Source organism: Barbatula barbatula (genome assembly GCF_947034865.1).
Source record: "Barbatula barbatula genome assembly, chromosome: 15".
In the NCBI taxonomy this organism is placed as follows: Eukaryota; Metazoa; Chordata; class Actinopteri; order Cypriniformes; family Nemacheilidae; genus Barbatula; species Barbatula barbatula.
This window is the reverse complement of record NC_136778.1, coordinates 2,842,181-2,865,360: the sequence shown is the minus strand read 5'-3', so window position 1 is coordinate 2,865,360 and position 23,180 is coordinate 2,842,181. Positions and strand designations below refer to the sequence as shown.

The 23,180-nt window shown below is 38.4% G+C and overlaps 1 protein-coding gene across 1 annotated transcript; it reads left to right on the top strand.

The window, feature by feature from the left end:
- The first annotated feature begins 12,705 nt into the window (after positions 1-12,705).
- On the top strand, positions 12,706-22,771 carry fermt1 (FERM domain containing kindlin 1). The gene is made up of 15 exons (XM_079474701.1): positions 12,706-12,778; positions 15,036-15,194; positions 17,460-17,693; positions 18,018-18,155; positions 18,265-18,454; positions 18,626-18,728; positions 19,206-19,313; positions 19,504-19,635; positions 20,569-20,618; positions 20,743-20,867; positions 20,962-21,068; positions 21,240-21,464; positions 21,582-21,706; positions 21,838-21,979; positions 22,140-22,771. Exons 2-15 carry the CDS (start codon positions 15,044-15,046, stop codon positions 22,311-22,313), a joined length of 2,004 nt encoding a protein of 667 aa, XP_079330827.1. The 5' UTR covers positions 12,706-12,778; positions 15,036-15,043; the 3' UTR covers positions 22,314-22,771.
- Positions 22,772-23,180: the final 409 nt, after the last annotated feature.

The following is a 23,180-nucleotide window of genomic DNA, read 5'->3' as shown; positions in this document are numbered from 1 at the left end:
TGTTTTAACATCTGTTTTGAAAATACAGTTCTGAAAATAGCAATACAAAGAATATTCCTGTTTATTTACAACTTAAGGTGTACGGCATTTGTGGCATGCTTTTGGTTTCAACAACTTAAATAAAAAAAGAATGGAAAACATGTTACGGTGTAATGCAATTGAGCAAGCTTGTTGACTTCAGGGTTTAAAGGAAAAATGTTCAGGGGTTACATTCATTACGTGTCTTTCTTAAACCCAAAGTTGAAATCCGTTCATCATTTATTCACCCTCATGTCGTTTAAAACCTGCATGTGACTCTTTCTTAACAGAAAAAAAGAAGGTACTTTGAGCAATGTCTCCGTGGTTTGGTGTCCTCGTAACGGAAGTCAATGGGGGCCAATGTTGTTTGGTTACCAACAAGTTTGTCAAAAATATATTTTTTGTTCTGCAGAAGCAAAAAGTCATACATACATGTTTAGAATAACAGGGCAACGTTTTTTATTCGGTGCAAACTAATGTTTGTAACTCGCTGCATGGATGACGTCTGGTTAAACTAAACTTCTGTGGGGGAAGCCTGCACCATAAATCAATAAAACAGTATCTCCATTCAAGAAATATGGTTTAAGGTTAATCTGACATATCAAGACAAATCGTTTTTGAGATCTAATCTAAAACTCCATTCAACTGATAATCATCTCCTCATTTCTCTTCATTCTGACAAGACTGTAAATCATAAAAAGCCTCCAAGAAAGCAAACTGCACGAGAACTAAGTGATAATCTAAGTCTGACCAGAACCGACTCTTAAAAGTGTCAGATCTCTTTAAAAAATAAATTCATTTTGATCGGCCTCATGAAACAGGAATGTAAACAACACAGATGATCTCAGATCGCACAGTTATCTTAAACTAGTCAGTAATTCATCTTTGATTCATTTGGTTTTTCCGCTCCCGTAGCTCAGAATGAGAGAATTCCCTTTCACCGGGTTTATGTATGGATCATTGAGAACACAGGGCCTCCTTGTCATCATGTCAAATTCTACCTAAGAACGCAACATTTTATTTTCCTAACCTGGTTAAGTAATCATATTACCTCAGGCTCCATAAAGTGGAACAAACAGTAGCATAGACGTTCAGCTTCTTTTCGCGTGCTTTGAGTGACAGATTGGCTTTCATCAAAGGGGCCAGAATCGAACTTATGGAGTCATTTCGCGTTGCTAAGAATACTAAATTGATTCTCACATGCGGAACATCTGGCAAAAAGCAATTTCCACCCCAGTGTTTTAGTATTTCCTCATAATTAATTTCACATGTACATGACAAGAGCTACTGGCCTCCCAGAACCGGCGCACAAAAGCCCGCTTTGTTCGTCGAAAAGTACGCTGCGGTCCCTAGTTAAATCATACTCGTTCTTTGACGCTCGAATCCATGATGAAAGGTTTGCTCCCAGTCATATCTCCTGCTTCAGAAGTCAAGAGAAGCCACAGTTTACACTCGCGTTGGCTTTGCCGGCCACCGTTCTGGCACCAAAAGTGGGGGAACTGAAGATAAGGGAGTGAACTTTTATTTGAAATCCGTTTGAAGCGTCGCTCAATCCCACATGCGTCGGAGGGACACGTGAAAAAAATCAAGTCTGGTTATCGCACTCAAATATGGTACTTGTAAAATTCGCAGTGTTTACAACATTACTCATTCTTTTCCGTACACAACAACGTTTTTATTTTTCCAAACATCTTCACTGACCCCTACGATATTCCACAATGCTTCAGAGCTGAAGAGAACAGAGGCCTTCAACTTGAGACATAACAGCACCTGTTCTTACTTGCCTCCAAAGTGTCTCCAGATAAAAGTCAGTCACATCAGATTAATCACTAAAACCACCAGGCGAGCCAGTGTCCGATCAAACGCGTCTGTTTGTATAGCACATCTGGGACCACCTGCGCGAACGCATGTACAGTAATGCTTTCTTGGCAGAACCCGGTGCCGTTTGTAAGCATATTGTTTTTTTAAGGACTTCCCCCTCTTTTGAGGTCAGCGCTTCATACGTAGTGGCTTTTCAGACGTCTCGTGTTGCCGTGAATGAAGTTGAACAAGAATGGAAAATATGTTGCTGTTCCGATAGCGAGCGCAGATAAAAGCAGGTGTTTGGGGGAACCGCTGTATTTAAAGCTATGAAACATCCTGTTTTCCAGAGCTCCAACACAAATCAAAGTGTCTAATTCCTCTTTATCTGTTTCATTTGTTCTCTTTGAGTCGGCCAGATGTTTTTCTACCTTTTAACTCGATTCTTCAGCAACAACCAACCCATAGGCTAGAAAAAACACATATGAGATCTCTCTAATGTCTCCTAGACGGCAATGCGACGACAGAGAGAAAACAAAGACTTTTGCTTAAACTTGGATTTTCTTACAAAAAAAAACAATCGCATGTGTCTACTAGTTTTATCATGCTCATACAAAGGTTAAATATCAGAAAATAATTTTATATCTTGTAAAGGAGTGATCTTACATGTTTCCACTCGTTTCAATCGTGATCTTAACAATGTTTCAAACCATGTTCATCCTCACACACTATCAAAAGTCTGTGATTTTATTAAATTAATTGAGAAAAAATATAATTTATAGCTCATATATGCATAATCTCTGCGTGTCTTCTGGTTTTAGTTGTGATCCCAACAATGTCTCAAATCATGCTCATCCACTATCAAAAGTCAATGATTTCAATATGAATATCAGATTACATGACAAATTATAATTTTATAGTTCATACCCAAATAATCACACGCGTGTTTACTAGTTTTAGATCTCAAAAATGTCTTAAAGACGGCTCATACACTATAAACTAGGACTGTCAAAGGATTAATCATGCATCTAGAATAAAAGTTTGTGTGTTTACATTATATATGTCTGTGTACTGTTGTGCATTTTAATTTTGTATTTAAAAACACAAAACATACAATTCCGTTTATATACGAATTTAGGAAATACTTACATGTGTTTATATATATCAATAATTAAAATTATATGAAAAGTGTTTAGTAAATACTGTATATGCATGTGTGTGTGTGTGTGTGTGTGTGTGTGTTTGTGTGTCTGTGTGTGTGCATGTGTTTATAAATACAAAATGAATATGCACAGTGCACAGACATATATTATGTAAACACAAACTTTTATTCTGGATGCGATTTATTGCGATTAATCCTTTGACAGCCCTTTCACAAACAGTCAAGAATTTCAATATCAGAGTCCATTGAGAAAAACTACTTTTACACTTCTTCTCTCTCACTGTCGTATGCGTCCATTTTTATGTCTCCCCGAGAATTTCAAGAGAAACATCTCAGACGATACTTAAAAGAAGCATAACTGTGAAGGCCATAAATTCTCTCAAGCTGTGAGAGAGCGATAAATATTTCCACTGCGACGATGATGTGTTACTATTTCAAATCTATACTAAAACAGAAGAACCCGAGATGTTTTCCCACCGCAATGATCCTTTTCATTTCTTTGCATTTTGCTTTGTTTGGCAGACTAATGCAGCGCTTATAATGTAGTCTGTTTCACTTCCACGTTTCTAATCCCCGACCGCCATTGTTAAAATCAGGAGAAACCTCATTGATCCCTTAACCCCGCTAACCCCGCCAATGACCTCCGGAAGGGATTGCATGACTCTCAGGTGATGAGTGGAGCGGCAGAGAGAGAATGAGCCTTACAGTCACGGGGGAATCTCGTCACTGAAAGGTCAAAGTCATGAGGGAGCACTATTATCCAGATGAACCCTGTTGTTTGCGACTTCAAAAGCATTTAAATACAACAGTAGAGTCTCAGAGAAGCTTTTGTGACCCGGCCTCTTTGTGCAGAGGTCTGGAGGGTGACTGGTTTCACTCACAGTCCTGACAGGTCTGCTGCTCTGAGACGTTGAAGCGTCTAGTGTTACCCGAGCCGCTCCGGTATTACAGCCTGTTGACGAGCAGGGAAAACAGCGAAGCCGCTTCATTTACCATCCACAAAAACACCAATAAGAAAGAGCCGAAGGAAACAACGGTTAAAAAGTCTTCAATGCTCACTCCTATTATTGGAAAATAATAGCGCCGTTAAAAGGAAGTAATCTAGAAGGCCTTTAATCAATTTCTGCTAGATGAGCGATTGGGGATAAAAGCTTCGGGACGGGGTCTACAGCTTCAGACGTTGTGGGCTGGTTGGAGTATTAGGAGCGATGGGCTTTAATTTGTCTTTCAAGGGTGTCAGGGCATCTTTAAAGGCTTAATTGTTACCATAGACAGCCTTGATGCCATGTGTTTGCGGAAATGGTTTCAAGGCCCACTGTGGTAAAATGACCACTGACTAAATGATGAAACACTGTACAGTTTAAAAGCTCATTCCAACTGCATTACACAAATATGACATCGGGTTCCGGTTTCTGTGTAATGTTACCCAAGCCCGAAGCGGCGGGAAAATAAATCTCTCGCGAAATTGTAGATCAACCTCAGCGGTCGGTGACACGACGAAAAGGAACGTTTGCAATTTGTTTTGATTGAGGAAGATACAATAATGCAACATTACCGTGACGACCGTCCACCCCGAGGTGGATCGTCTTCAGAAATCTTCTCCCGTTTCATCCACAACTAACGAAAATCTAAGAAGTCACTTTGTGCGCCGTCCCACGAGGTCCGGGGTCAGATAAACACCCATTGTCTCGCATTGTTCGCCGAGACATCATTTCTTTCTTGTGGTTATGATGTAAACTCCCATTGTGAGATTTGGCCCGAGAGGGAAATTCGGCCTGGGTTTTGTTCGCCGCACACAAGGGTGGTAATCCCTGCACCCGAGGCCATTTTTAGGGAGGCTCCTGTAAGCCGAGAGCTATCCCAGAACTTTTGCTACAATACAGACCTGCCATATTAAGATCCGTTACCAGTCCCGGCTCTGACAGGAATGTAAAGAATTCTGATGCTCTCTCACACTAAAAGAAAAAAGTGAAAAGTGGATTATTCAATTGTCAAATTTGTGACTACACTGCCAGCAAGTCAAACATTTACATACGTTCTTGGAATTGAGAAGCAAGTGATTTTTTAACCCTTTATGTTTTAAGATATTTCTCCTAAAATCGCTTGTGAGAAATAAAAATAGAAACAAACGTTATACTTCTTAAAAAAAGTATGAAGGTATAAATTGGGTGTTCAAGATATAAAATATGATTTGGCCAAATTGAATGAGAAAAATTGACTTGTTAATGCAGACGTTTGCAAATCTGAGCACAGTTTGTGACATTGCGGAGATCTTTTCTGAAACTAATGGATAGAGATTTCAGTTTTTTCTCACTTAAAGTGATAATTCACCCAAAAAATTTAAATTCTATCATCATTTACTCACCTTCTTGTCATTTCAAACCTGTCTGACGTTCTTTCTTCCGCAGACCACAAAAGAAGATATTTTTAAGAATGTTAACTGGCCCCCATTCACTTACATACAATAGAAATGAAGTGGTGCCGGCGTTTTTTCGGTTACCAACTTCCTTCAGAATTAAAATGTTTGGGTGAACTATCACTTTAAAATGTCTGAGACACATTTAAGACAAAATTTCCATTTGCTTTCCGTTTAATCAAATTGACGTCCAGGAGAAACAGTCGAGATATTTAAGAGATCATTTTTCATTCTTATGGGCAACCGTCTACAAACGTTTCTGAATTATCGCGTCGCATGAAGCGGCTTGTCAACGTAATTGAGAAGTAATCATTAGCGAATGCTTTGTAGTGAATATTTCAACATATATGGAAGGGCGAAGATAAAATCATTTCCTCTCCACAAGCCAAAGAAAACATCCCATCGACTTAATATACCGTAGCCATATTTCTACTTAAAAGGACAGTGGAAGGGTACTTGAATAATGAAGTAAAATTGCGCCAAGAGGCGCTAAATCGTTTTTTGACAGGTTCAGCTAGAGGACACCTGTAGGTTTTGTTCCTCACGTCTGCACTTCAAAGTTCTCCAGGCGGGCTTTAGGCTGCCTAAATGTGTCTACCTGATGGACGTGTGTTCAAGGAACAGAAGAAAACAGTAGCTTCTCTGTGTATTTGAGCAACATGTCATGATCTCTAATGCGACAGTAATTGCCCCTTGATGCCTGGCCTGCCAGCACAGAGCAAGACCTTTCTCCCGCGAGTCAGAAAGAAAGACTGCGAAATTGGAATGTCAATGGGATAATCCTCTTGTTGCTTGGGACGGATCCTCTTGACCTTCGACCTGCAAATATAAGGTAGAGTGAAGATCTTACAAACAACTTACGTTAACGATGGCTAAATGAGAAATGAGACCTTTTAAGATGTTTTTCGGGCGGTGCGTGAACACAAAGGAGGCGTTGCTGGAGGCGTTCGGTTCTTTTGAAGACGACCGCAGGCATGCCACCCGACAAAACAAAATGTGGGGAGTCTTGCTGCAGGTCGGCCCGGAGCATGTGGGAAACACTTGAATATATATATATCCCAGTATTTAATCTCAAAACAACGTGGGCCGTGGATCTTTCAATGGTCTGAATTCCTTTGCCATGTGTGAGAAATCTGCTCTCCACAACCTGCAATTTAAAACTTTAACAAACGTCTGTGGATTGGTAGGCCGTAACCATGACTATATAGGTACAGAAAGAAACAAACTCAAAGAGCGCGTCTACATTCCCGAAGCGAAGCAGAACTTTAGCTGACACTTGAACAAGTGTGCAAAACATTAAAATATTTAAAGTGACCTCGGAAACACAGGTTTTATTAAATTATGATCCGTAAAGCGGATCATATCAAACAAAGTTGATGCGAATGTGGTTTTATACTTGCGTGTACTTTATTTTTTTAAACATTACTTTTTGTATTTGAACACTTTCAAAGCAACTACAAAAACCAAAAACCAATGCACGCTTTTGTGGCCCAAACGTCACTTCCAGTTCACGTTTAGAATAGAGTCCCTGCAGATTATTTCTGATAATAAATAACAAGTACATTTATTTAGCTAGCAAGTTAAAAGTATGTCTAGCCAGTATATAGTCGAAAAAACGTTACTTGGCTAAACTTGCGTTAAGCGCATAAAACAATGCGACAAACTTTCACCACCCATTCAACAAATTGTTTATTTAATACAATTATTTTGCAATAAAATAGTACTATAAATTGATATTAATATAAAGTAAATAAACAAGTTGTTATATTATCACCCATTAGCCAGCCCGGAAGTTAAGTATTACGGAAGGGTAATATGAGGTTTTCGCCGGACAGCAATGATATGCATCTTTGAGAGTGCAATATATCCAGTTAAAGGTACCTAGCAACCAACTGGCCACACCTTAGCAACAGCTTGGTAATACGTTTAAAACCATTTAGAAAACTTTAGCAACTGCATATGAATGCACCGGATAACCCACAACACATTTTATTCAAGTAACTATGTGAATATTGCATTTTAATAAATAATTTAAAACACTACATCATATTTTCACAATTGTATAGAAACGGCGCAAATAAAATGTATATATCATATTTTTCCATAAATTTCACAATATTAGAAAACCAACAAATTACTAATAACATTATTTATCAATATATTTAATATTTGCTGAGCCCCACAGCACTGTACACAAAAAACCCTGTTTACCACATTTCTTGTGTATCTCAGTGCCGAGAGAAGACTTTATAAGTGATCTACATTTCAGCATGCACGAAGGGATCAGCCAAAAAATGTCAGTGGCTTGTCAGCAATTCTTCTGATTTGTCATCAGTCTTATCAGATTAAGCAGAGCATCTCCTTCCTGAGTGTGAATGGAAAAATGGCATCCATTCATTCGGCCTTAGAAACCGTTTGGCAGCTACATGTATGTGTGTCTTCGACTCAGGCTAAACAAAAATGGATTTAGAAAAATGGCAGATCTCTTCCAGATGGCTGCACACACCACCTCACTTCTGCGTCTGAGATCGCGGCTCGACGTGGCACTCCGTGCGTGGCCTCCCACGAGACGTGCACAATAACAAATCATTTGTTACAAAGATCTTTTGTTTGGTGCTTGCTTGCCGCTGATATAAGTGATCATAAACTAATTTCTCAGCAGTTTAAACAAACCCAGTGGCTGTATTACTTGCACATTATACAAGTGACTTCAAATATTGACGCCTTACAACTTCATATTACAAACAGACATAATCTTCACAAGTGGCAGGATGAATAAACGTACACACTTTTGGTTACCGTGTGAAGTTTGTTAACAGGAACAGGAAATGTTTTAGCATCACTGGATGAAGGTTCCAACCTGCTGGTCTCAGCAGAAGTACAGACTCTCTCCGTTCCCTTTCATCACTTTGTTCAGAACAGCCTTAAAAAAAGGAAAAAGAAAACGGCTCTGGTTGTATGATTTAGCACACGTAAGAATGTGCACATGTGTAAAAACAAGAATATTTATGTTCGAGCATGGCTGTAAAATGATGTGTGAACTTTATATATTCACATCTGTAACTAGTATTCCTCAAATGTATTTCCTAACTACAACAATATAGACAATACAGAAAAAATATTATGAAATCATCTTTTTTTAACACTTCATTACAGCTTTTTAGGCTAAAGCGTGGCACGAATGGGAGGATATAATAGCAAACAAACAAACAAAAAACATTACATATAAAACATAAAAGCTATGGCAAATGATGGCAAATGCGAATGATGCATCCGGAATGCTACATCGAGCATCACATGGGACTTGGGACCACGCGGCACAGGAGTGGCGCTCACGTGCACGCACGGCATTACACGAATTCCTTCCTAATTGTACATTTGACATCTTTCAAAGGGGAAGAAGTGGCAGTCCAGAAACAAGGAATCTGGGGATAAGGCGATACGAACCACATCCGTCCCGTTTCTCCCATGGGCTATTTAAAAGTACAGTAGGCTGTATTTTCCGCTGCAAAGCCAAGCACCCACCCTTCCGTCTTTGCACCATATTGGAAACAGATGATGTTGGATGCAAGGCCCGGCTAATTTGAGCGGACAGACCAGATGTAGCCGAATGATTGCACACTACCCCCTGTTGGCTTTCATTTCATAAGGTTTCAGAAACATGGCAGAGGTCTGCAGAGACCCAGTGAGGAATTGTTTTACTGTTGAACACTTTAGCACTGGATCCCGCGTGGGTAGACGCTTTCCTAAATAAGACGGTCACACGTATGGGACCCTATAGCTTTAAGTGCTCGTCTCTGAAGATAAAGAGGCTCCTGTTTTTATTTGAATGAATAAAAACCATTTCAAGCAGTTAAAGCACTCGACCTATAGAAGTTTTTCTTTTAAAGTGAACTTCAGTATGCGAACCGTGGTTGAGTTATACAATGTAATTTGCAGTCGTACGCTAGGTTAGCTCACCCAGTGTGGTCTGCAGAGTAATTGTACGGTATAAGGGCATGCCAACGTCACTATAGCAAACATTTAGTCATTTAATTCTATCGCAACCTGAGCCGGCCTTTATTTTCATTACAGGCCAGTAATATTTACTTAGGCGAGCCTGATCTGTGCATATAAGTATGTCAAATGTTTCCTAAGCCACGCTGACATGTTTGACTTGAATTAAATCTGCGGCTGTAAATAAGAAATCTATTGTGGTTCATCACTAATGGAGAGCAGGGGCACATTGTAAAACCAAAGCTATACACAAATAACGAGTGTGGGAACGTCGGGATGGTATAAATCAGATTTAACTAGAAGGCGCTCCGCTGCTAAGAGTCGGTTAGCCATAATTCTTTGCATCCACCCTTGGATCATTCACACACAGTCTGGCATTCCTGAAAAGAGCTCTGATATCTTTCTCTATTACTGGAAATATCTCGAGTCCATTTTAAGCAGGTGCCTCTGAAAATGCAGTTTTTCTCAAAGAAATCACAGTTAAGTCTTAGTATTACGGAATAAATGGAAAAGAATCTGTACAAGCTTACTCGAGAAAAAAAAGTATTCAACAACATGAGCTCTGATTGGTCGCTCTGCAATCTTCTAGTCCGAGGGGGCGGTTTTCAGAAAAAGAAAAAGCAGAAATGTAGACCAGACCTTGTGACGTTTAGCCAAAGGTCTGTTTTACGTGAGACATGACCCAAGGCGACAGAAAAAAACCGACAACAAAGGAAAGCCAAAGTAACAGAAGATAAGCACAATAAATACTGTAACTTTGTATAAGCATCTAGTTTAGATTCAATCTAAACTATCTGACCACCATCTGCTTTGCACGGGACAAAACAGCATTACGTCTAAATAAGAAATCCGGTACCGTAACCAACAGGTTGAGTTTGGTTCACGTCCTGTCAAAATACCCTCTCTATTTCCTGTGGTTCTGCGTTCATCCCTTAACCAAAAACGACAAGCCTGCTTCATCCTGGAGTTAAATAGAGGCCTATACAAGCATCAGATCCTAAGTTCATACGAAGCAACCTCCCGAGGAGGCCCTCCTAGTGTTTATAATTATTAAAATAACATTTTCAAAGAATCCTCCGCCAGGTTCACAGGAAGAGAAGTCTCTTTAAAGGCGACGAGAGAAAATTAAAAGGCCAATGTGGAGATGGAAAGGCATCCATCACCCCCTGAACTCTCAGGTTAAGAAGTTGTTTTGTTACGTCCTGCTCACCCTTTGGGCGTGATTAAGCCTTGTTTTCCCTGTCCGCCTCGTGTACTTGTGCTTAAATGTCAAAACTATGGCAGGAATGCCAGAGCGGAGAGGTCAAATGAGGTCACACGGAGGATGTAAACAACAACGTTTTCTTTTCTTCTTTCTTAATGGACTGATCCACTTAGGGAAAGAGCGCACCGCGAGCGTAGCTTGAGCCCGCGTGTGTGGATTCCTTGCAGGGATTTAGGTTTTAGATCACAATCGGACCCGACCTGAGTTTTAACACTGGATAGAGAATGATCCAATAGTCTGCACAATGGACTCTCTATTTGACACCGCAGACTAGCTCAAACAGTAATAGGTTAAGTCCAGAGAAACGGTCGCTGGTTTAATACTGTCTTTCGCTGGTGTTAAAGTTGCATTTGTGTGATTTTAAGCATTTTCAAGTAGAGAACTAAAGAACATCAGCTTTAGACACGGTGTGAATTAGAATAAAGGTAAAAGGCCACTTCTCCCACGGGTGTCTGCTTTAACAGCGCATATTTAAGGTCTTTCGACTGAGCCTTGACATTTGATACTTTGGTCAAGTTCACATTCCGTGTTAGGTTTACCAAGGCATAAAATAATGTCCATTGGGAGACGGAAACTATGCAAGGTTTAACTCAAATTGTGGCCAAACCGTGAAAGAACATCGGCTGTAGAGCATCACCTACTGTTGCACTGAAGTAGCACAGCTTGTAAAACAAAAAAGTTTGAAAATGTGCCACATAACCTTGAAATGTGTTTAAAATATTTTGGTAGGAAATATACAATATAACATAATATATAATATAATAAATAGTCTTTCCTTAGAAAAGAAATATTTGCATTTAAAATGCATGCCTTTGACTAAGTATTAATAATACAGCGAGAGTCCAGAACAGACGGGAATTATTTAATACTATTTAACAAGTATCCAAGTGACAATAATCTGGTTTATAAAATGCCTTGGCAGAGGGTTCATTTTGAATTTTCTTTCAAATATTGTCAATATTAATAAAGCAGTTCAATCTGTTCAAGGATACTTACATTAATTGGCATATTACACACAGTATTTACCAGGAATACATTCGTGTGCATGTTGTATTTCTTTAGTGGCACCATAGCACTGGTGGGTAAAGATAACAAAAAGTTGTATTACCTCACTGAGCCAAGACTGACCTCTGCTGGACGGACAATCAACCTCATCATCAAAAGTTTTCACAAACGGGCACGGACTGTGTTTATAGAAATGTATAAAAGTTCGGATGAGATTTGGGTTCAGCAAAACCCTTTTTGAAAAACTACAATCTATATTTGCAATCACAAAATACTGTTATGAAAATGTTCCCGACTAACCCTAAAACCAACCTTTAAAAAACGTCATGGGAAGCATTTAGTCAAGCAAAAATTGTTAGCTGGGTTATAGGCTATTGTCTGTTGTTTTACTATGTGTCATGCTTTTGAATAAATAAATGTGGGTTGTGCTACACTCAGGGTTAATAGTAAGATAGTCTCATTATCATATTTTTTCGTTTTAAAGTACAGCATCCCTTGAAATATGAATGTCACATTAAAAAAGAAAATAAGTTGTGCAGTATGTCCACAGTAAATGTGAATTTACTTCACTATGACAAAAACGTTTATCGCTGTTTGCATATTCCACTTGATATTTTAGTTATTTACATATATAAGCTATATATCATATTTATTATAGCCTCCTGACATTTTCGGTAACACTTATAATCTGTTTTCACATTTTATTATGTTGGTTAAACTGAGAAATCGTTTTTCCACTACGACACGTTAGTCATTATGCGCTCATTACATCTTGAGCAATAGTTACTGTCTGGTTAGTGTTCAGTCTTCGTGTCAGTCTGGGTAGTCACTTCCGTTACGGGCCTACCTGTCCAGACTGACTTTATGAATCATACTACTGTAGAGGTTCTTATTCATATTTGTAAGCAAAGACTGCGCAACAGCAGCAAAGCGCCTTCGAAATCGAGCGACGCGTCATACACGCACACCTGACGCACAACTCGTAGCCTAATTAATATTCATGAGACGCTCCTTCGCTGTAGTACGATTGGCAGACTGGGCGTTTCTTTCAGCCGCACACCTGGACGGTAGACCCGTTTCCTTTTCCAAAGGGAAAAAAACTTCGGAGCGAATTCTGGTGAGTGGAAAATCTATCTATACCGAATGGTTTGCTTTCGTTCATTAGATTCATTTGCATAAATGAAATATAAAAGCGATATATGCGATTTACATGACCGATTGTACTGTTTTTTATCACTCAAATGTAACGTTTAATAAAACAAAGTGTATATGACATCGTTATGAACGACGGTACGTTTTACATTGACGTAATTCTCGTGCTTTTATAGTTTCATAGACGATCTTATGTTACTTGTGTTGATGTAAGTGACACATAGTTCAATAGTATAGTTGCATGTTAGCAGTGATATCATAATGTTTGGTTTTGCAAATTCCTCATAGTTTTGTAGATTTCGATTCAGTTTAAGTATCTTTTTCTCACACTAGGAATGTGTAAACTCTTTTCTTGTTCCCCGCGGGCACGTTAACCTTCTCATTTACCAGGCTTGCCTTGGGGCTACATAGTTTTGCCTTCTTGGTTCAAAGAATATTCTAGCTGTTATCTCTAATCTCAAGCCAAGTCAAATCCATTCTTTACGCTCTCGAGTAAATGTGGATAAACCTGATTTTAAAGTCTTATTGAGAACTCTTTTAAGAGGACAACGCCACAATCTTACGTCTTATGAAGTTAAAAAGAAAACAAAAGACATCAGATTGCATATCTTACAAAGCATGATCTGACTGTGCTATTGTATCTCCAAAGTCTTGGGCTGTGTTGTTTATTGGTGTTTAACCAAAACAAATGCATGATGAGTTTGTGAGTCATACTGTTGGTCTTTACGGCCTTTGGTCTTGTCTCAGCTTGTCAGGAATGTTATTAGCTGAAGTAGCTCTTGTTCTGAAATCACATCCCTCCTCCACCCTGTGTCTGTCTATCTGGGGACTGCACTGACTGTCAGGGGCCATAGTCATTAAAAACCCTTTTAAGAAATGATTCATCCAAAAATGAAAATAATGTCATCCTTTACTATCCCTCAGATTGTTCCAAACCTGTATATAGTTCTTTGTTCTGCTGAACACAAAGGAAAATATTCGGAAGAATGTTAGTAAGCAAACAGATCTCATCCCCCTTTACTGCCATATCAGGGAAAAATAAATACTACGGGAGTCAATGGGGGACGAGATGTGTTTTGATTCTTCCAAATATCTAACTTTGTTTTACAAAGAGTTAACAAAAAAATGAAAACCTTCTCAACCTTAAGTTGCTTTATACTCAGTATTTATTTCTCTTCTGAGACCAAGAAGCACTACTAATCTGTGCAAAAAACCACAAGTATTAACACTTCTCGGGCTACTGTACTAGTTCCACAACAATAGGCTTTTCAACACCACAGATGACTCATAAACTAATATTTCACATAGACTTACACTGCCCTGTGGCATGGTTTAGCTCCTGACTACTTGAGTGAACTTCTCTCGTATTACAGTCCTTCACGTGCACTACGCTCTCAGGTGTCAGGTCAGTTGGTAATACCTAGAATTTCAAAATCAAGTGCAGGCGGCAGACCCTTTTCCTATCTAGCACCTAAAATTTGGAACAGTCTTCCCTGCCCTGTCCGAGAGGCAGACACACTCTGTCAGTTTAAATCTAGACTAAAGACGCATCTTTTTAATCTCGCATACACTACACTATCATAATATATATATTCTGAAGGTTTAGGCTGCACTAGTTAGATCAACCGGAACCAGGGACACTTTCAATAACAACGAGGCATTTGTTGCATCAAAGAGTGAAGAACAGTACTCTACTCTCAGCCAGTCTTGTCTTATTGTTCCAAGGTTACTAGAGCGGGCAGGACGCAGTCCATGCCCAGACCTGACAAATGCTGTGATGATGGAGCTGGATATGAAGGACTTGGCGACTCTACACAATTATTAATGATAATCTTAAATCTTTTATTTTTTTATTTTGCCTTGTTGTGCACTGTCGAGCTAGTGCAGAGGCTGCAGCTTTTGCCAGAGGGGAACTGGAATCCCCTGGTTAGGCCTGGTTTCCCTCTGAGGTTTCTTTTCCCCTCCAATGGAGTTTTGGGTTCCTCGCCACCGTTTGCATACTGTTTTTTGCCTGGAATTTTATAGTTTTATTTAATTAACACTGCATATAGGATTTTATAGTCTGTCTGATATTTGACCTGTGTTTTGACTTGCATAACCTGCTTATAGTCAATGTTTTCTTGTACAGCAGCTTTATAACAATGAAAACTTTCAAAAGCGCTATGTAAATAAATAAAGCTGACTCTGGCTTTAACCTTAGTTGTGTTTGTCTGTGACTGCAGGCAGAATCATGGTCACTGCAGTAGAATACGGAAACAACTCCTGGGAGCTCAGCATCCAGGTGGACCAGCGTGAGGGAGATGAGGGGATGAAGTTTAAATTACGGGTAAAGGGGGATCTCCACATCGGAGGTCTCATGCTGAAACTCGTGGAAAAGATCAGTGAGTAATTTTCAAAGTTTTCTGAAAAAGAATCATTCTGAATTTAAGATGGCAATCTTGCATTGGATATGGAATTGCATTTTAGATGACTAAAACCCGTATGATGGTAAAATTGAATTTACAAATTAGGTGATATTCGGCTGATATGTATTTTTATTATATTCTGTTAGAAGCTTTTCAACAATGCAACACAGAAACAGATGAATACACTTCCCTGCAAAAACCACAACCATCAAAACATTTAAACTTTGAAAAACATTTTTTAAGCTTTAACTTCGAAAATTTGCGGATCTTCAACCCCAGTTAAGCAATTTAAAGGAATAACCAATAAAAATCTGTTTAAAGCTCTTCAAACAATGATAGTTTGGTAAGCTTGACACTGGTTGAAAACATTAAACCTCAGTCAGGAATCCCATAAAAACATGAAAAAGAACAAAAAGTAGCTACTTCATTCCACATGAAAATCTGCATCTCTCACTGGTCCAGTTTACTGAATTTCAGTCTATTCTGGTTTTAATGCACAGGTACACCCATGTTTGCCTTCTATACCTTTGAATGGCCTCCAACGTAGTGCTTTTGTTCTTTAACACAGGTGTTGTTTGCTGACACAGGGTCTGAAGTTCACTGTTCGAGTGAGAAACTCATCCGTTGACCCAGTTGCTAATCATTATGGTTGTTCTTTAGGTCCTTTATTTGAAATAGTCATACGTGAATTGCGATGATCTGTTTATATTAAATTTCACAATAGATGTATCATTATGAGCACCCCATGTGCTGTGATTATGAAGTGAGTTAGATGATATTTACTGTAGACAGATATGTGTATGAGAGTACAAAGGTATTCATCAAGGGTTGTATGGAGTAGTGATGTCATCAAAAACTGGCATACAACACTGTTTCATAATGTTTGTACTATTTGGCGGCGGCTGGCTTGAACTAATTTTGTCTGGTTTATAAGTATGGTTGTAGTTTGACTTCATAATAAACCACCCTTCATATACCAAGCTTTTTTATGGAATACATGTAATAAAAGTGATTTGTGAATACTGACCAACCCAAAGCCAAGTACAAAAACTGTTTTTATGAAAAGACTGTCTTATAAAACAACAAGTCCTGGGTTTCCTTGAATACGGTATTTAAAGACTCCCACCTTTGTCTTGTCGTCCCATGTTATCTATTTATGTACGTTGTGCAAGTTCATTCTCCATGTTCTGTAAAAGACAAAGAGCTTCTAAAACAACTAAAATGAAACTGAATCTCTTATCTCGTCGACATGTAATTACTGAATTTGGAAGATAACGAATGCTGCGATTTGACCGTCGCGTGACAGGAACCAACATGGCCGCTGTTTGCCTTGAACTTCAAAGTTGTGTTGGACGTCATGCTATGCTGCGCAAACGGATCAGAACATGACATCAACGCACCGTGAGACCGATGCGAAAGCGTAATGAGCAGTCTGCTCTGGCCGGTATGATATTTTGACGGTATGATAACCTTCAGGGAAAGTGTCACGGTTTCACGGTATTGCAATTAAAAATGTGTTATTTTCAAACGTCTGCGGTTACAAACAACAACTTTTCATCTTGACACAAATGCATTTTCTTTTTAACAAACAATCATAGAACATGTATATGCCAGGGATTAATAAAGCTTTAAATTCTAATATTCTTTCAGAAAATGTATTTTTGTCATAGCCCATATATTATGCCGAAACCTCAAACATTGCATTACATGACTTAATTATTTATTTCTGCGTAAACATCTTAGAAACGGTATCACAGAAAATGTTAGTTGACTCTTTCAAACCTCTGTATACCTTGAAGCCGGTACTCGACCCATGCTTACTCTGGACATGCTCTTGCAGAACTTTGATGTTATTCACTGATCGGTCTGCGTTGCGTAGCGGGCTATATAGTCGAACATGTATAATTTACAAAATCGTGTTTTAATATTTATGAAATTTTGCGCGCATGAAATGTTAATAAAAATAATGGTTAAAACAAACAATATAGATGTAATGTTAAAATATTTTAATTCATAGTTTGAAATTAAAACTAATATCTATTTTACACCTTCATTACTATCATACTGTGATGTGTTTTCACATGACCATCATCACTATAGTCATTCAAAATCATTTATTGCTTGAATAAAAATGTCAAACATTTTTCACGCTTTTTGTGGTCTAAAGGTATGTGATGTCATCAGTGTGTTTGACATGGGTGTACTGGCTGATGTTCTCACATGATGTGCTGTGTGTGACAGAGGCCCCTCAGGACTGGTCGGATCACGCCATCTGGTGGGAGCAGAAGAACTGCTGGCTGCTTAAAACCCACTGGACTCTGGATAAATATGGAGTCCAGGCAGATGCTGACCTGCGTTACACCCCTCAACACAAACCCCTCTGTCTCCAGCTGCCCAACATGAAGAACATCATACTTCCTGTTAGCTTTTCTGGTGTGGTCTTCAGGGCTGTAGCTGAGATTTGCAAAGCGCTCAGTAAGTGCGCGTGGAATGTGCTATATTTCTATTGCATTTTAAAATGTGATATTTCCATCTTTATGTGAAATACAAGATAATTTTGTTACTGTGTTGCCTTTTCCCTGAATATTTTTAAGAATTACTAAAATATCAGACTAAGAGCCCCCAAAAAAAACATTTGCGTGTCATTTCTTCACCACAAATCTCACAAAACAGATGACACTAGCCAATGTAGGAATGTTTTCTTATAGTGACATATCAGGAAAAATTATCCAAAGATGGAAATGTTGAATGTACTTTCTTTACTAAACTGTTTATCTTTTCTGTCTCTGTTGTTCGCAGACATTAGAAGATCTGAAGAACTGTCTCTCCTGAAGCCACCAGATGATCAAAAGAAGAAGAAAAAGAAGAACGAAAAGGGCACAGGCTCAGGCGTAGATGAGATCTTAAACATGGATATTACCAGCGGCATGGCGGGAGGTATTCATACGCTCTTTGTTTTTGGTGCTTCCAGCGATGATATCGCTCTTTTTGGATAAACATGATTCTAAATAAAGTATTTACAAGTTGCCATTTTTACTTGCTGTAGGAGCCCTTGGTCTGTACAGTAAAACTATGACTCCGACCTATGACCCAGACAGCGGGTTGCCTGCGAATGCCACCAGTATGTGGTTTGGAGAGAGTCCTCTTACAGTCTGCCAGCCGAACCTGCCACCTGAGGAACTGGCCAAACTATACAAGACTCTTACCCAGGAGGAAAAAGCGGCCATTAACGCTGGGTAATACGTGGACTGAATTTACCGTACTTCACATATTTAGCACAATGTAGAAGAAAGTAAAAACAAGTCCTCAAATCTAGACAGAGATTTTTTTTGTCACTATGTGCTTCCGTCAAGTGCAAAAGAGTCACATGTGACTGTAATCGATTGTAACCAAGCTGTTGTCTTCAGGTGGCTGGATTCATCGCGCTCGCTGATGGAACAGGGCATCCAGGAAAACGACAGACTCCTGTTGCGATTCAAGTACCACTGCTTCTTTGACCTTAACCCAAAGGTGAGAGATGAATGAAGTCAAAACTAGATTAGCATTTCCCTTTGGAGACGTTTGGAATAACCTTATTTGTGAAGATGATATATGAATCAGATACATGTGTAACACTTTACAATAAGGTGCTTTTATTTAACATTAGCATATGCATTAGCTAACATTAGATTAAAAAGAAATAATCCTTGTTAATGTTCAATACGGTTATTTATGTTAGTTCATGGTGCATTAACTAATGTTAACAGTTTTCATTTTAATAATGTATTAGTAAATGCTGAAATTGACATGAACTAACATGTATAAATGCTGTATTAGAATTGTTCATTGTTAGTTCATTTTAGCTAATGCATTAGCTTATTGGTAATAAACTGCACCTTATTGTAAAGTGTTACCAGTAAATGATGTTTGGTGTGTGTAAGATAGTCTAGAGGAATTATAATAAGCAATGGATGAAAACCTCAGCAACCGTGTGTTTGTGTTTTATAGTATGACGCTGTGAGAATCACTCAGTTGTATGAACAGGCACGCTGGGCCATACTGCTGGAGGAGATCGACTGCACCGAAGAAGAGATGCTAATGTTTGCTTCTCTGCAGGTACATGCTCACAATGTTAACCGTCACTCCACACCCTTGGACTTCTTTCTCTGACATCACTCGCCAGTTCTGGTCGATTTATTCATCCCATCTCAAACATTATTCATAGTTATATGTATCTCTGGGGCTTTGAGACATTCAAGTTTTCTTAATGTAAACGTGATTTTAATGTGGACATCTTTTTTTTTAGTATCACATCTGTAAATTGACTTTGTCAGCGGAGCCACTAACGCAATCCAACGAGCCAGAGATTGATGAAGTGGAGGCCGCTCTGTCAAATTTGGAATTCACACTTGAAGGAAGAAACGCTGAGAAGATCCTGGTATCTATTATTATGAGTTTTTAAAGGATATTCTTTAAGATCTGGTCAGTTTTATAGATGACTGTGTGCCTAATTAAAGGGATAGTTCACCCAAAAATTTCAATTCTGTCATGAATGACTCACTCTCTAGTTGTTCCAAACCTGTATACATTTCTTTATTGGTTGAACACAGAGAAAAATATTTGGACGGATTTGTAACAAAACACTTCTTGGACATAGTAGGAAAAATATATCTTCAAATATCTTCTTTTGTGTTCAACAGAACAAAATGTAAAGAATTTTTTCCTACTATAGTAGACAATTGGGCCCAGTACTGTTTGGTCAGAATTGTTCCAAATACATTTTCTGTGTTCATCAGAACAAACATTTAAACAGATTTGGAAGGTGAGTAAATGATGAAAGAATTGTTAGTTTTGGATGAACTATCCCTTTAAAACTAAATGTTGATGTTAATGTTACCTGCTGTAGTTGAATATATTTGATTTGTTGTAAGAGGTGTAGAGAACTGTCATTTGACATATTTCAAATGTAAACTTTATAAGGGCTAAACCAAGCACAAAAAACACTTTATTATGCAGCGTGCATCATGATTAGGATTATTAATATAATTTATTAACAATTGTTTTTACATCATATATGTCTGTGCACTGTGCATATTCCTTTTGTATTGTTACAAATATTTTTAAGAAAGTATATAAAAATCTATAAAAATGTATGCATAATTTAAATGATTGGTAATAAATATGTATACATGTGTATGTGCTTATTAACACAAAAGGAATATGCACAGTACAAAGACATAATACGTAAACACAAACTTTTATTCCGGATGCGATTAAACACAATTAACCGTCTGACAGCCCTAGATTAGGACGACACAGTGTTATGTTTATCCATTACATCAGTGTTAATTTGACATTTTCCCTCTCCTAGGAAGATATTACAGACATTCCAAAGCTGGAAGATACACTTAAATTGTTTAGGTGAGTTGCATAAGAGATTGCATTAGGATTGTTGAAGAACGTGGACATTCATGCTGACTGTCCGTCTACAGGCGGGGTCGTGTTTGTCTTATTAAACATATGTTCAAATCTTTTTTCTCTACAGACCCAAACGACTGACATTAAAGCCGTTTAAGGAGTACTGGTTTGTTTTTAGGGACACCAATATTTCGTATTACAAAAACAAAGATTCTGCTAATAAAGAACCCATCGAGCAGCTTCATCTACGAGGTGAGTGAGCGACCAATCAGAGAGAAGATAAGGATAATCCATTTAAGTACATCGTTTACTTCAGTATGATGACGCATCTCATTAAATTGTACAGGATGTGAGGTCATCCCTGATGTCAATGTGACAGAGAGAAAGTTCGGCTTGAAGCTTCTGCTCCCGGTGGCCGACGGAATGAACGAGGTTTATATTCGCTGTGAAAACGTAAGTTTGTTGATCTCAACCTTCTTGAGATGTAAGCATTATGTTTAATGTGCACATACCAAATAAATATTATTTTGGTAATTATACTGTATGATGTTGTTTTAGTTCAAGACGCAAACATTGAGCATTTCTAGGTGTTTCGATTTTTTTGAACATTTCACTTCCAAACAGGAAACGCAGTACGCCAGGTGGAAAGCTGCCTGCATTCTGGCCTCCAAAGGCAAGACTATGGCGTACAGCTCATACCGCACAGAGGTGAAGAAAATCCAGTCTTTCCTGCAGATGAAGAGTTTAGCGCCCCCTCCTGGTCAGGCAGCTCCTGACGTAGCGTCCATGGAGATGAACGCGGAGTGTTTCGTTTCTCCTCGATACACAAAGAAGTACAAGCCGAAACAGGTAACATTACAGTTCCGGATCAATACACTTGCGTATTGGTACTGGTGTTATTCACACAAGAAGTCATCATACAGTGATTTATGAGACCAACAAAATTCACATTTATTGTTGTTTCAGCTAACCGTACGAATTTTGGACGGCCATCACAATATTTCCCAGCTTTCTCTCATGGAGGCCAAAATGCGTTTCATCCAAGCATGGCAGTCCTTGCCGGAGTTTGGCATCAAGTATTACATAGTCAGGTAATTATTTTTAAGCGTGCACCCCTTATTATACAACGTTCCAGGTTGTGTTTCTGGATTTGGTTACGAAACCCTGGCAACATTATGTTAAATAATCAAAATAATTTGTCTTTGTTTTTTTTGTTCTTCAGATTTAGAGGGATCAAGAAAGACGAGATTCTGGGAATTTCCTACAACCGAATGATTCGCATTGACATGTCCAGCGGTCTGCCGGTGACCACCTGGAGGTTCGCCAACATGAAACAATGGAAGGTCAACTGGGAGATCCGACAGGTAAATGTTTAGCAGTTTACAGCTTCCTAAAGTTTGCCAAACATCATTGAAATCTGTATGTGACTACTTTACTTTCGGCAGTTGTCAAGAAAGCCCTGATTTGTGTCTGTTGCCCAAATGAAATACAGTCTGTGATTGTTTTGTTTCTGATTTGTAACAGGTGGAATTTGAATTTGATCAGAATGTGTCAGTGGCGTTCTCCTGCCAAAGCTGTGACTGCAAAGTGGTTCACGAGTATATTGGGGGATACATTTTCCTTTCAACGCGCTCAAAGGACCAAAATGAAACCTTAGATGAAGAACTTTTCCATAAACTTACAGGAGGACAAGAATGAACACATCATCGCTGGATATAAAATGTCCTAAAATGCATGTACATTAGTATATTATGCTATTTTTCAATGTCTGATCCCTTGTCATTTGTACAGTATAGAGTTTACAGCACACTTTTTCTTACATTATTCGTGATTGAAATGATATAAAGTGGGTGTAGAACTATAGTAGATTTCTTTTAAGATTAGGTTGCAAATGATTTTTACAGTTATTCTGAAAGTTCAATATCCAGTTGGTTTACAACATAAACATGTCCAAGTAGCTTTTTATAAGATTGTTATGTTCATTGCCAATGTTGACCGTACAAGTAAATAGATATTTTGAGGTCTAGTATTGGATTTAAGATTCGTTTTTTCTGGTCAAGTTTCAAAGCTATGTATAACTTTTTTAAGTCAGTTATCGTTAGTTTTAATATTTACAAGAAATATTCAAGCAAAAGCAATAAAACGCAGTTACGCTGTTTGTTTGTTTACCATATCGTTTTTATATAATAGGTGTATGGAAGCCCGTTTCCGCCAGGGTTGGGATTTTTTTTAATTAGTATCTCATAATAATGACTTAGTATCTCATAATAATGACTTAGTATCTCATAATAATGGCTTAGTGTCTCAAAAGAATGACTTAGTATCTCAAAAGAATGACTCAGTATATCATAACAATGACTTAGTATCTCAAAATAATGAGATACTAAATCATTATTATGAGATATTAATAAAAAAAATACCCAACCCTGGCGGAAACGGGCTTCCATATTTAGGAGAGTAGTTTAGATGGAAAACCAATATATACCCGGTAAAAAGAGAACCAAATTCATATTTAGGAAAGAATTATTCTAGCTACGAGTTTTCTGCAATCGGCCAATGTGCCTG